This window comes from Pelodiscus sinensis, chromosome 26 (assembly GCF_052426305.1).
Source record: "Pelodiscus sinensis isolate ZL-2025 chromosome 26, ASM5242630v1, whole genome shotgun sequence".
NCBI classification, from domain to species: Eukaryota; Metazoa; Chordata; order Testudines; family Trionychidae; genus Pelodiscus; species Pelodiscus sinensis.
The window spans coordinates 21791053-21804262 of record NC_143077.1 but is presented as its reverse complement, the minus strand read 5'-3'; the positions used below and the strand labels follow the sequence as shown (position 1 = coordinate 21804262).

Here is a 13210-nt window from a genome sequence, read left to right as displayed (position 1 = left end):
AGCATCAGTTCGGCAGAAAGGGGCCTGGGGATTACAGTGGATGAGAAGCTGGATGTGAGTCAACAGTGTGCCTTTGTAGCCAAGGCGGCTAATGGCATATTGGCCTGTATAGGTATGAGCACTGATCTAGGGAAGGGATGATTCCCCCTTTTTGGCTCTGGGGAGGCCACATCTGGAGTACTGGGTCCTTTACAGAAAGGATGTGGACATATTGGAGAGAGTCCAGCAGAGGGCAACAGAAATTATGAAGGGCTGGAGCACATGACCTACAGGGAGAGGCTGAGGGACTTGGGCTTATTTAGTCAGCAGAAAAGAAGAGTGAGGGGAGATTCGATAGCAGCCTTCAACTTCCTGAAGGGAGGTTCCAAAGAGGACTGACAGTGGCTGTTCTCAGTAGTGACAGATAACAGGAGCAGCAGCAATGGTCTCAAGTTGCAGCGGGGGAGATCTAGGTTGGATATGAGGAAAAACTCTTTCCCTAGGAGGGTGGAGAAGCACTGGGACGGATTACTCAAGGAGGGGGTGGAATCTCGATCCCTAAAGGTGTTTGTCCCCCAGCTTGACAAAGCCCTGGCTGGGTTGATCTTGTTGGGGTTGGTCCTGCTTTGGGCAGGGGTTGGATTCAATGAGCCCCTGAGGTCTCTCCTAGCCTTATGAGGCTATGAATGCCATAAGCCTTAGGGGGTCCCTGTGGGAATATTTGGGCTGCAAAACAATTCCCATTAGTGATCTTGAGCCATGGAGACAATGCACGTGGAGCAGCCTGATGCCATCTGGCAGGCCCTTCGCAGCAGTCACACTAAGACGCACAGAGCTTGCTTACTCGGACTGGCAGCATACATTGAGAAGACCATACCCGTGCCTGGTATCTCTCATCTCGACATGCCAGTGCAGATGGGCTCTGTAGGAACAGCAGCCAAGTGTCCCACAAATCCCATTGTTGTGAGTGCCCTGGCAGTGTGTCTCAGGCTTGGCTGTGCACATGCTCAGGCCACGTCTGCTGACCGGGGAGCGCGAGGCTCAGGCTGTTAAATTGCTACTTGGGCTCAGGCAGGATCCCAGGCCTTGGGACCCCGTGAAAGGGAGGGTCCCAGAGCTCAATCTGCAGCCCAACCCTCAACGTCTGCACCTGCAGTTCAAGCCCTGCAAGCCAAGATGGAACTGCAGTGCCCGCAAATCCCTCAGAGTTCACTGGGTGGGGAAGGAAGCGGTGCTTGTGAGAGCATTTCCTCACCACCCACTGCACCAAACACTGACAAATGAAACTCAATGGCCAGAGACCCTGAAGCCAAACCTGTATCCACTGGAAAGCTCAGAATGAGGCAAAACGGGGGATGTCACCCAAAATGATTTGTCATCTGTGGGGGGTTTGCTTTTCAATGAACACTGAACGGAAAGAGCTTGGGGCAGCTCCAACACTGCTCCTCATCCTCAATCGCGCACAGGGAGCAAAAACAGCCACCTGGCCCTCCACCCACATCCCCCAAGCACATGGGAGGAAACAGCCCCCACCCAGCAGTAGTGGCAGCCCCAGACCTGACTTGACTATATGGGGAATATCAGAGAAGTTGCAAATCTTTGAAGTAATAGCCTCAAGCATCTCCTCTGGTCAGTTTAGTTCTCTTTAGAGCAGTGATTGGCCTACCTGGTCCTCTGTCTTGCTGCCCAGATATGCATGGGGGCTGGCCTCAGGGCCCTGCTGCAGCTCCATCTGCAACACTGGCCTTTTCCCTGGAGTCTCAGCCTGGAACAGATGCTCAGAAGACCCATATTGTTTTCTTCTGGAACTGGGAACAAACTCTTTGCTTTCTTCCTGTCATGATAGGAGCATAAAGATTGGAAATCTTGTGCTGTTCAGTACAACAGAGTGTGTCTGGCAGGTTTGCAGCAGGAGACGTCCTGGCTAATTTAGCTAATGTGACCACTTGCCCACAGTGAGTTTCAGCATCCATTGTGCTGCCCAATCTCACAGAGGCATAAAGCCCAGGAAACCTTTACTCATGAAAATAACTTGGCATCATCAGCAAATGACTTGCTTCCCACATGTGCTCACGGTAAACCCAGAGTGCAGAATAATCCAGCAACAGCACCATTCACCTTGCTTCGGGGCAAACTGCATCATTTTCAGTGAATATTTCTCAGAATAAATAGTGTTCTGAAGCAAGCCTGATGCGGAGCATTAAACATGTAGCTCAGATCCTTAGAGATACCTCAGCATTGCTTTAAGTAGGGCTGCAATAAATAGCTCCCACGTGCCTGGCAACTCCGTTGCATTTCAGCCCATGCTAGGTACCCAGGCCCCTCATGAGCTGTGGATATCGGCACTGGCATCCGTGGATATCTGCAGCTACAAAGTGGTTCTGCAAGGTTCTTCCCACAAGGTAAGTATCCAAGAAAGGGTCCTCTGGTGCCAGGCAGCTGAGCAGGGATCCGTTTAGGCCAGCCAGAAGTGAAAGGTTAAGGAGGTGATAGGGAGAAGAAAGGGACATAAATGTCTCTGTGGCTGATCTGGCATCTTTCTCCACTCAGGATCCGGAGCCATGAATGCTTTCCTGCAGCCACGGACCCCTGTGCCCAGATTATCAAAAGGTATTTAGGAACCTATTTCCCATAGAAGTCAAGTATCTAAATCAGAGGTAAAAGCAACTTAAATTTCTTACAGGTACTGTCCTTTTGCAACCCATCCCCTTGGGGGGGTTCTTCTTAGGAGGCATTTTTTCCCCCACTTACTTTCTACTGTAAACTACATCTGACACGGCAGGCTAATCTAATAAGGCTGGGGGAAGTTGTCCCAATGTCTATTTATACACTGCTGTGTCTAGATTGGCATGATTTTCCGGAAATGCTTTTAATGGAAAAGTTTTCTGTTAAAAGCATTTTCAGAACAGAGTGTCTAGATTGGCAGGACGCTTTTCTGCAAAAGCACTTTTTGCAGAAAAGCATCTGTGCCAATCTAGACGCACTTTTCCGCAAAAAAGCCCCGATTGCCATTTTCGCGATCGGGGCTTTTTTGCAGAAAACAAATCTGAGCTGTCTACACTGGCCCTTTTGCGCAAAAGCTTTGCTCAAAAGGGACTTTTGCTTGAAAGGGAGCAGAATAGTATTTCTGCAAGAAGCACTGATTTCTTACAGTAGGAAGTCAGTGCTTTTGCAGAAATTCAAGCGTTCAGTGTAGACAGCTGGCAAGTTTTTCCGGAAAAGTGGCTGATTTTCCGGAAAAACTGGCCAGTCTAGACATAGCCTGAACGTAAAACTGCTTTATTTCACAAGGGGATCCACCATTACTATTTGAGCGAGACCCAGACAGTAGGATTACATCACATCAGACCAGATGTGAACATATTCCCTGACAAGTACAAACTGAAACCTGAAGAGGATTTGTAATGTAATGTAAAATATACATAATTAAAGCAGTAACTCTGATTTTCTGTTATTCATGCAGTTTCATTCCCATTGGAGTGTGTGGGAAGGCTTAGGGCAGGAGGTCTGGGGTACAGGAGGCTCAAGTAGGGTGTATGTGGACATGTGTGTGGAGGAGGTGCAGGAGTCAGGCTTGGGGATATACATAGTTAGTATTCCAAATTTGGGGTAGTTTAACTCAAGAATCCAGGGGAGGGATAGCTCAGTGGTTTAAGCATTGGCCTCCTAAACCCAGGCTTGTGAGTTCAATACTTGCAGATGCCATTTAGGGATTTGGGGCAAAAATTTGTCAGGGATGGTACTTGGTCCTGCTGTGAAGGCAGGGGACTGGACTTGATGACCCTTCAAGGTCCCTTCCAGTTCTAGGAGATAGGCAATCTCCATTAATTAATTAAAATCCCTAGGGGGAAAAAAACCCCAAAAACTTCTCTTAAAGTTGACCAATATACTTTTGCCCTGACCTGGAGCTCAAACCAGGGCTTTGATCATATTACGAGGGTCTTACTCACTTGAGGTTTGCCCTCAGAAAGTGTACGGCCCTACGGTCCCTTTGTTGTTACCAAAATAGTTCACTTGTCCAGGTAGCCTTGTGCCTAAGGCTCATGATGCTGAGTGGATTATACCAGGGCTGAGTCTAGACTGGCAAGTTTTTCAGAAAAACTTGCCAGCTGTTTACACTGGCCGCTTGAATTTCCTCAAGAACACTGACAATCTCATGTAAGATTGTCAGTGTTCTTGTGGAAATACTATGCTGCTCCCGTTCAGGCAACCTGCCTGCTGACTCACCTGGCTGTGCAGGCCAGCAGCAGGAGCCTGGCTGGAAGAGTGCATCAAAAGCTGCATGCCTAACCAGCTCTTTAAACAGCAAGCCCCACCGCCTCGTTAAACAGCTCCCTGCTGGCTTTGCCAGAGTGGCACACCCTCTTTCTTTCACTTTTTAGGGTCAGGGCTCAGTTCAGCTGCTTGGCTAGCCCATGTCCTAATTTCTGTAACCATTTCTCTCTCTGCTTCTTGCTCATACTTGATCCCTCTCTTATGTGTGCCCAACACCATCCTATGGCACTGGTTTCTCTTCTGCAGGTTCTCAGACTTAGGCCTGCTCAGAAAATGTTAACTGAGTAAGGCCCCACTAGCAAGCCATGCATTTGCCTGCCTAGTTTGAGAATTTGGAACGTACGGAGCTTCAGCAAGGACTTGGAGCAGCTCAGTAGCTGAGGCAGAGTCAGTACTTTGGAGGTTTTACAAATCCTGACCAGTGGAAACATAGGTACCCATGGTGCTTTGGTACCAGCTGAGTCACAGCTTTCAAAATGCTAGTGGCAGCTACGTGGTGCACTTAGGTGCCAGCACAGCCAGACAGGCCTAGAGGTTCAGCTTTCACGGATAAAGAACATCTACAGCTCCCATTGATTTCAAGCAGGTAGCCTAAAACTGGATACCCTAAAATTATCAGCTCTCTTTGAAGACAGGAGTCTAAACTACCACTTAACGAAACAAAGAAGAATTAGAATATGCTCCATCTGTGCAAAGCAGCTGGGTATAGGTTGCTGCTAGAAGCAACTTTTCCATTTCTGGACTTTGTGGTTGCAACTATGCAACATTCAAGCCACATAAACTCTATGCATTTTGTTTGTTTTAAAGAAAGACAAATTATCTACTGCCACTGAAGAGTGCGAGTTTATTCAGGAGTCCAGTCAGCCCCACCTACCCTAAAGCCTCTGGGATTCCATTCCAGAAGGTGAATTAAGAGGGCGCTATTGCTGTTATTTGACTGGAAACCCTTTTCTTTCTTTCTTTCTTTGTAGGAAGTTTCAACAGGAGTACAGACCACTGTTACGCAATCATCAGCAGCAGAATGTTCATCATTACAGTGCTCATTTTTTGGGAGCAAGACCATTTCTGCTAGGGTGATTATCAATGGATCATTTGGGAATAAATATCCAAGAGTTTGGAATATAGCAGACCCTTGATTTTATGAACATGGCTAATAAACGACTAGTTATACGAGCCACTTTTCCTGCTGGGAAAGTGATGCTGATAGTGCTGTCAACTTTCTAAGGGTATGTCTACACTGCAAAGTTAATTTGAAATAATAGCCGTTATTTCAAATTAACTTTAATAGCGTCTATACATGCAAACCGCTATTTCGAAATTAATTCAAAACAGCGGAGCGCTTAATTCGAATTTGGTAAACCTCATTCTACGAGGAGTAACGTCAAATTCGAAATAGCTATTTGGAATGCAGTGCTGTGTAGACACAATTCAAAATAAGGGGCCTCCAGCCCTTCCCAGGGAGCCCTGGTGGCCCCTCTGGGCACAACAAGGAAAACTTACTCTCCCTTTCCTCCAACCCTGGAGCTATTAAAGGGTTAGAGCCTGGCCACAGTGCCTGTGCCAGCTCCAAGCCTGCCAGCCTAGAGCCAACAGTGGCCACCGGGGCCCCTGACCCAGTGGCCCCAAAATATGAGCCAGCCAGCCACTGGCAGCCAGCCCTCCACCGCTTCCCAGGAGCAGTCTGCCAGCTCCCAGGAGCCGGACAGGCGCCTTCCTGGTCCAGGGTGGAGATCATGGACCTTATTCAGGTTTGGGGGGGGGATGCCCCCAACGTCCATGATCTCCGCACTAGACGGAGGAACGCAGCCATCTATGGCAGGATAGCTGCCAGCCTGGCCACCAAAGGCCACATGCGAACCCAGGAGCAGGTTTGCCTGAAAATCAAGCTGGTCCAGCGAGACCCCCAACCCTGGGCCCTGAGCTTCCCCTCCCCCTTCTTCCCCTTGCTTCCCCTTCTTCCCCAGGCTGGGGATCGACTGGCTAAGTAGCAGTTCTGCAGAAAAGGTCCTGGGGATTATAGTGGATGAGAAACTGGATATGAGCCAACAGGGCACCCTTGTAGCCATGAAGGCTAATGGTATCTCAGATTGCATTAGGAGGAGCATTGCCAGCAGATCTAGAGAAGTGATTATTCCCCTTTATTTGGCTCTGGTGAGGCCACATCTGCAGTAGTGTGTCTGGTTCTGGGCTGCCCACTATAGAAAGGACGGGGACACATTGGAGAGGGTCCAGCAGAGGGCGACCAAAATGATTAGGAGGCTGGAGCACATGACCTATGAGGAGAGACTGAGGGATTTGGGTTTGTTTCCACTGCCGAAGAGAAAAGTGAGGGGGGGGGGGGGGGGGATTTAATAGCAGCCTTTAACTTCCTGAAGGGAGGTTCCAAAGAAGATGGAGAGAGGTTGTTCTCAGTAGTGACGGATGGCAGAACAAGGCGCAATGGTCTCAAGTTAGAGTGGTGGAGGTTTAGCTTAGATATTAGGAAAAACTATTTCACTAGGAGGGCTGGTGAAGCACTGGGATGGGTTACCTAGGGAGGTGGAGGAGTCTCCATCCCTAGAGATTTTTAAGTCTCAGCTTAAGAAATCCCTGGCTGGGTTGATTTCATTGGGATTGGTTCTGCCTTGGACTTGATGATCTCCTGAGGTCTCTTCCAGCTCTATATTTCCATGGTCTTGGAATCCAGGAGAACCCCTATTCTTCTCTTAGCCCATCTCCATTATAACCCCAGTCTGCTAGGTCAGCTAGGATGATTACAGGAAAAGAGTGTCCTCTGCACGATATTCATTTTGAGTGTATCCCTACACAAGAAACTGCTCTTTCCCCTGTACCCCAAATCTTTTCTCCTTGCCTGAAGCAGAGCTCGGATACTCAAATCATGGAGCCTTTCTAGGCAGTTTGAGATCTTATTCCCAGATATTTGTACCAAATGGTTTCTGGAGAGGTGACTCCATGAATGTGCCTGACCTTAGGAAGAGAACTTCTAACTGGACAGAGATTACTGTCCAAAAGCCAGCCATTTCCCGCAAGTCCTGGGATTCATTAGTTGTTTGGACCAGAAGCTGTGTGTAGCCATCTAAGTAAGCACATGCTTATTGGTCACCTGTTTAAATTATTTCAATCTTACATCCCTAATTAAGAGCCTGCAAAAGAACTTAAAGAATTGGCCACTGTTGGCAGACAGGATACTGGGCAAGATGGACCTTTGGTCTGAGCCAGTATGGCCATTCTTATGTTCTTAAGAACTTCTCCCTGTGATGCTTCTCTCTCTCAAGAAGCTGTTCCTAAAGATCTATGGCTCTTACAGCGGATTGTCTCTATTGGAACATTCGCTTTTTTGTATGGGTTCAGAAGGTTGGATTGCAATACAGTTTCTTTAAGGCAATGGAGGGTTAGGGGCAAGGTCTGCTCTAGGAATTACTTCGGGGCAGGGAACACAAGGCCAGAGGGGATGATCCCCATGGTCCCTGCTGACTTGGAATCTATGAACGAAAGAAAAGAGAGAGGGACCATTTTGTAAATGGGAGAAAGCCAAGGCTTGGCAAGGCTCCTTACTTGGATACCTCACAAGCTTAACAGACAAAGGGCCTCTACATTGATTTGACAAAGTTGTAACAAAGCCAATGCCTCGGAGTCTCAAACTGTGCCATGCACCCAAGGGCTATTTTTAGCCACTAGAAAAGGCCTCCTAGATTTGTCACTGCTCTTCACATGCCTAAAAGTGGCTAAACAGATTTTGCTCAAACTTTAAAAAAACAAACAAACAATTCATCTTCGGGCAGAGGCCAAAGACATAAAACTCCAGCCTGCAAGGAGAAAGTTAGGGTGCTAGGAACTGAATTCTCATGGCACTACTGCTTTAACAGACAACTCCACTCCATGGCAGAGCCAGTGCTACCACTGTGATGAACAGCAAAGGCGCTGGATAAATTGTGAGTATCTTGCCCCTTTGACTTCTGGGCCTGCTCATCCATCCTCACAGGAATGAGTCCAAGATTACAAACCTCTCGCCAGCTTCAACAGGTTTTAAAAAAGCTGCCAGGGAAACTCCCGTTTCTCTCCTCTGCAGTGGGAATCTCCCAGAGCGGCTGTGGGGCTGGCAGCAACAGTGCCAACACTCTGAGTGTGTTACATCCTCCATTTGGCACCTCCAGAGCAGCTCTAGACTGACTGGCTTGGCCAGGTGCATTGTGACCACCAATGGGAACATCCTCCAGCTTGAGCTGCAGGGTTTGGTAGGCAGCTTCAATTGGCCCCAACCTGAAGCACTGACTTCAGGTGTGCTGTGTCCTACAGGGCAGAGCATCCAACAGCTCTAAAGCTGCCTGCCCCTCCAAGGTGTCCTGCCCACTCATATTCCTCCTGAACTCTAAGACCAGAGGCTGAGGGCCACTGCCCACCAGAGTTCAGCCTCCTCAAGGCCAGGAGAGTTGGACTCAATGCGTTAAGTGCATGACCACTCAAACGTGTGATGTTAGTTAAAAAGCTTCATTTGTGATGTACTGCAAAATCATTCATAGTGCTGTAATGCATGTATGTTTATTTCAAACTGAAGCAAAAAACAGGTCTTGTGTTCCATGACATCATGCTTTTTTTCTTTATTTCTCCATCTGTCCTCCCTGTGCCCAATACAATCTCATCTCACTGAAAAAAGCTTTCCCTTCTACATCTCCACCTTCCATCTCATTTAAATGACCAGTTAGAACATTCTCCTTCCTTCTCATCTAGACTCAAAGGGTACGTCTAGACTACATGCCTCTGGCGCCAGAGGCATATAGATTAGGCTACCAGACATAGTAAAATGAAGCGGCGATTTAAATAATCGCCGCTTCATTTAAATTTACATGGCTTCCAAGAATGCATTTTTTGCCAGAGGAGCAGCAATGGATAAGAAGCCTGGGGCTCAAATGGAGGTCCCATAAGAGCTGCTAAACCAATGTGCAGGTCCCATAAGGTGCAGGTAGAGAAATCTCATCTCCATAGTGATGGACAGTTGGATGAAACACAGATATTTCTGCCTCGGGTGCTCTCAGAGAGCTGAATGCCAAGTCTGATTTCTGACGGTGTAGCAGGCACTCCAAGATGTCCTGAAGGAAAGTGCCTGCTTGGCCACATTGCAACGTAGGCTGTCCAAGTGGAAGGGTTCTTACTGTTAAGCAGGACCTGTTGAACAGCCTCCGAGTTTGGAGCAGCATCAGCATGGGAGGCTGATCTGAGAGTAAGGAGGCCCAAGAACCAGCACTGTCTGGGCCACGCCACAGCAATCAGGATAAGCCTGGGTCAATTCACCTAGGGAACAACTGGGACAGGAGGAAAGTTGTCTGCCAGCTGCCATGGAAAGCCTCAGATCCCCCCCGAGAGCAGAATAGGCGACACGCCTTGTTTTCCCTCGTTGAGAGCAGACTGATCATGGGGATGCCTCATGCTGCAGACACCATCTCTGCTTCAAGAGACCATTCATGGCTTGGGGGAAAACACCCGGGGGGACGTTCTGAGAGATGGTTCTGCTCACCCGGCAAGTGGACAGCTATCAGGTTGATGTTTTCTTTGATGCAGTCCTGCCATAGGTTGACTGGCCCGAGGCAGAGCCAACTGGAGTGGGCTCCCCATTGTTTGAGTACAATGTACTCAGAGTACATTGTGCTGGTCACAAAATCACAGAATCCTAGAACTGGAAGGGACTGTGAGAGGTGATCCTGTCCAGTCTCCTGCCCTCACAGCAGGACCAAGCACTGATCATCCCTGATAGATGCCTGTCTAACCTGCTCTTAAATATCTCCAATGATGGAGATTCTACAATTTCCCTAGGCAATTTCAGTGTTTAACCACCTCTGACAGGAAGTTTTTCCTAATGTCCAACATAAAACTCCCTTACTACAGTTTAAGCCCATTGCTTTTTGTCCTATCCTCAGAGGCCAAGCAGAACAATATTTCTCCCTCCTTCTTGTTAACACTCTTTTAGATACTTGAAAACCGCTATCATGTCCCCTCTCAGTTGTGTCTCTTTCTAACCTAAACAAGCCCAGTTCTTTCAGTCTTCCCCCATAAGTCAAGTTTACTAGACATTTAATCATTCTTGTAGCTCTTCTCTGGACCTTCCACATTTCCACATCTTTCTTGACATGTTGTGCCTGGAACTGGACACAGTACTCCAATTGGGGCCGAATCAGCACAGAGTAGAGCGGAAGAATGACTTCTCATGTCTTGCTCACAACACTCCTGTTAATGCATCCCAGAATCGTGTTTGCTTTTTTTGCAATAGCACCACACTGGTGACTGATGTTTAACTTGTGGTCCACTAAACCCCTAGATCCCTTCCTGCAGGACTCCTTCCTAAACAGTCACTTCCCATTCTGTGTGTGAGAAACTGATTGTTCCTTCCTTTGCATTTGCCCTTGGTGAGTAAGTGAACCACTGAATGCCTAATGTGGGCCTAGAAAACATGACATGTTGTAGATAGCCTGAAGCCCCACTATCTTGAGGTGGAATGAGGCATCCTGTTCAATCACAGGCCCTACACGCTTCAAGTCCAAATATGTCCCATCCCAGCCTAAAAAGGATGGTCACTGATTTGATCAGGGAGCAAAGAGTGAAAGAAAGAGGAAGGAGCTCTCCTCTGAGCCCAAGGCAGCCACTGGTAAAGGTACAACATTTGTGCTCTGAAGGTGCTGGGCCAATGCTGACCATTGTGGCCCATCTGCTTTACCAGTGGCCTTCAGACCTCCTCCAGCAAACTTGACACAGATCTCAACTCTAAGCTCTGGGGGAGAGGGCGAGGGGGGGGGGGGGGGGAGGGGCAAGAAGGTGGCAACTCCAGAGGGGGCCAATAGGTGATCCCAGGACATCCATGTATCAGCTCAAGAATGGAATCGATGCCTCTGATGTAGTCAGCACTGCTGGTTAGGGATGTTAAATATCAGTGAATTGAATAGTTGATTAACTTCATGAATTCTTATTGGTTGGTCGACTATTCTATAGTCTGTGGGGGTGGGGCTGGCAGGCAATGCGCTCTGGCCCCACTCCCGAGGAGCCCCCTGCCTCTCCGTGCTGCTGCCTCTGTATCATGCAGCATGGGGTGTCAGGTGGGAGCTGGTCCACTAGAGGAGCTAGCTTAAAAACCAGCCCCCCTCGCAGACTGGCTGATAGAGAGACGGCAGCATGGGGTAGAAGCAGGCTCTGTCTGGGGGTGGGGTGGGGTGGGGGTGTCTGAGCTCCTGGACTTGGCTCAAGCCAGGACTGAATCAGGCTGCTGGCCAGCCTGCTAAAAACTGTCCTGGCAAGGGAGGGGAGGAAATGCGTGTAGTCTACAGCATTAACCAATAAGCTTTTGCTTATCGCTTAATCGACTATACTATTAAATCCCTACTGCTGGTGCCACAGGCAACGTCAATCCTGGTGCAAAGAGCCTGAAGTGCCTGGATGTGGAGGACGTTCTGGTCCTGAAGAGCCTCGTCCCAGCTCCGGGGCCATGTCCAGAACTGCCACCAGGAAGGCTGCTTCCTTGTGTGGGGCTGAAGGGCCTGAGGAGGGTGGGATGCTCCAACTGGGGCTCCACAGCAGGCACAAGCCTCGAAAATCTGGAACCAGCAGCGAAGATGGGACCCAAAGGCAGTATACATCTGCTACAGCCTGGTTTGCGGATATCAGACTGTCTGTGCTGGCGTCCCTCCAGGCTGGACTCACAGGATGCCCGGAGGCCAGAACTGGAGTCACTGGTGCAAGGTTTCTGCATTCTCTTCCCAGCACCAAGGGAGGGTTTGATATACTCATGCCATCCTGCACACCAGAGCCAGTCCCAGGCCAGTCTGAGCTCCTTAAAGTGGGCTTTGCCAAGGCAGAGTGAGCACTGTTCATAGGGTCACTGCTGGGAATCACCACTCCAAACCAAGGGCACTGCTGGAACCCCACTGACACTAGACCTTTTTTTTTTTTTTTTTTTAAAGCTCACACAATAAGTATAACTCGTATCAGTGCACAGTAAGCTAAGCTAAGCTAAGCGGATGAATGCAGGGCTGTGAATACTGCTCCCACAAAGCTCAGACTCCAGCCGTTGGTTGATGCCAACTCATATTGTCAGGGGAGAGGCTACATACATGAATGGCAAGCGCTGCCCCTCTGGCTAGTACCGGTAGGTAAAAATCTCCTGCTGCTGTGCGCAGAGTAAGCACGTACCAGATTGGAATATGTATCTGCAGCAACTCAAAGAAGCAATGGGCCTAATGGGATTTTCAAACATTCTTATTAGACCCCTAATGAATGTAATGGACCTATCTGCATCTTGACATGCCCAAATCTCTTTGATAATCTGTCTCTAACTCAGAGGACAATCACTACTACAAAGTAGAGCCATGGTGCATGCTTACTCCCTGCGAGGTAAAGTTTGTTCTAGGGAACAAAATACCCTCTCACATCTTCACGTCCATTTCCAAATGGAAGCATTTGTTCAGTGGCAAACTCTTTTGGCTGAGACTCCTCTCCCTTCCACAAGCACTCTACAGCCCTTTGATAGCTTCTGTACTTTGTGTGTCAGAGCAACTCTGACGACTGCGGGTGTTAATGTGGGTGCCCCTACTGTTTGTGTTGTACAGATACTTCATAAAGAGTGGCTACACTGAACTGTAACAGGAATTGACATGTATTATTTAGCATGGCCTGAATGGACAAACCCCATCAGATGAATGTTTTAAAGTATGTCAGGGATTCCACAATTCCTTTTCAGAGAGAGAACATCTCCTCATTTCTGCATATGCAAACTTTCCTCTCACTGAGAGTAAAACAACAGCCTCAATAGCCATCTCTCTGTGGCCCGCTAGGAGCCATTTGAAGTGTGTGTCACATGGAGGCGACAGGACCAGCATCCCTTTACAAATGCAAGTTGAACATTCAGACAGAAGCAGTGGAGCCCTTTTTAATCACATCTCTGCTATTTACTGCTGACTCTGCCTTACAAAGCTTA

General features: G+C 48.4%; 1 protein-coding gene across 4 annotated transcripts in view; it reads right to left on the bottom strand.

Moving 5' to 3' along the window:
- The window catches only part of LUZP1 (leucine zipper protein 1), an 80717-nt gene that overhangs the window by 27836 nt on the left and 39671 nt on the right, over window positions 1-13210 (bottom strand). For 2 of the 4 annotated variants that reach the window (XM_075908904.2, XM_075908905.2), the window contains exon 3: window positions 1646-1813. The exons of the other annotated variants lie outside the window; for them this stretch is intronic. In XM_075908904.2, the coding sequence (XP_075765019.2) occupies window positions 1646-1813 (168 nt within the window). The remainder of the gene's footprint in view (window positions 1-1645; window positions 1814-13210) is intronic. 4 annotated transcript variants of the gene reach the window in all.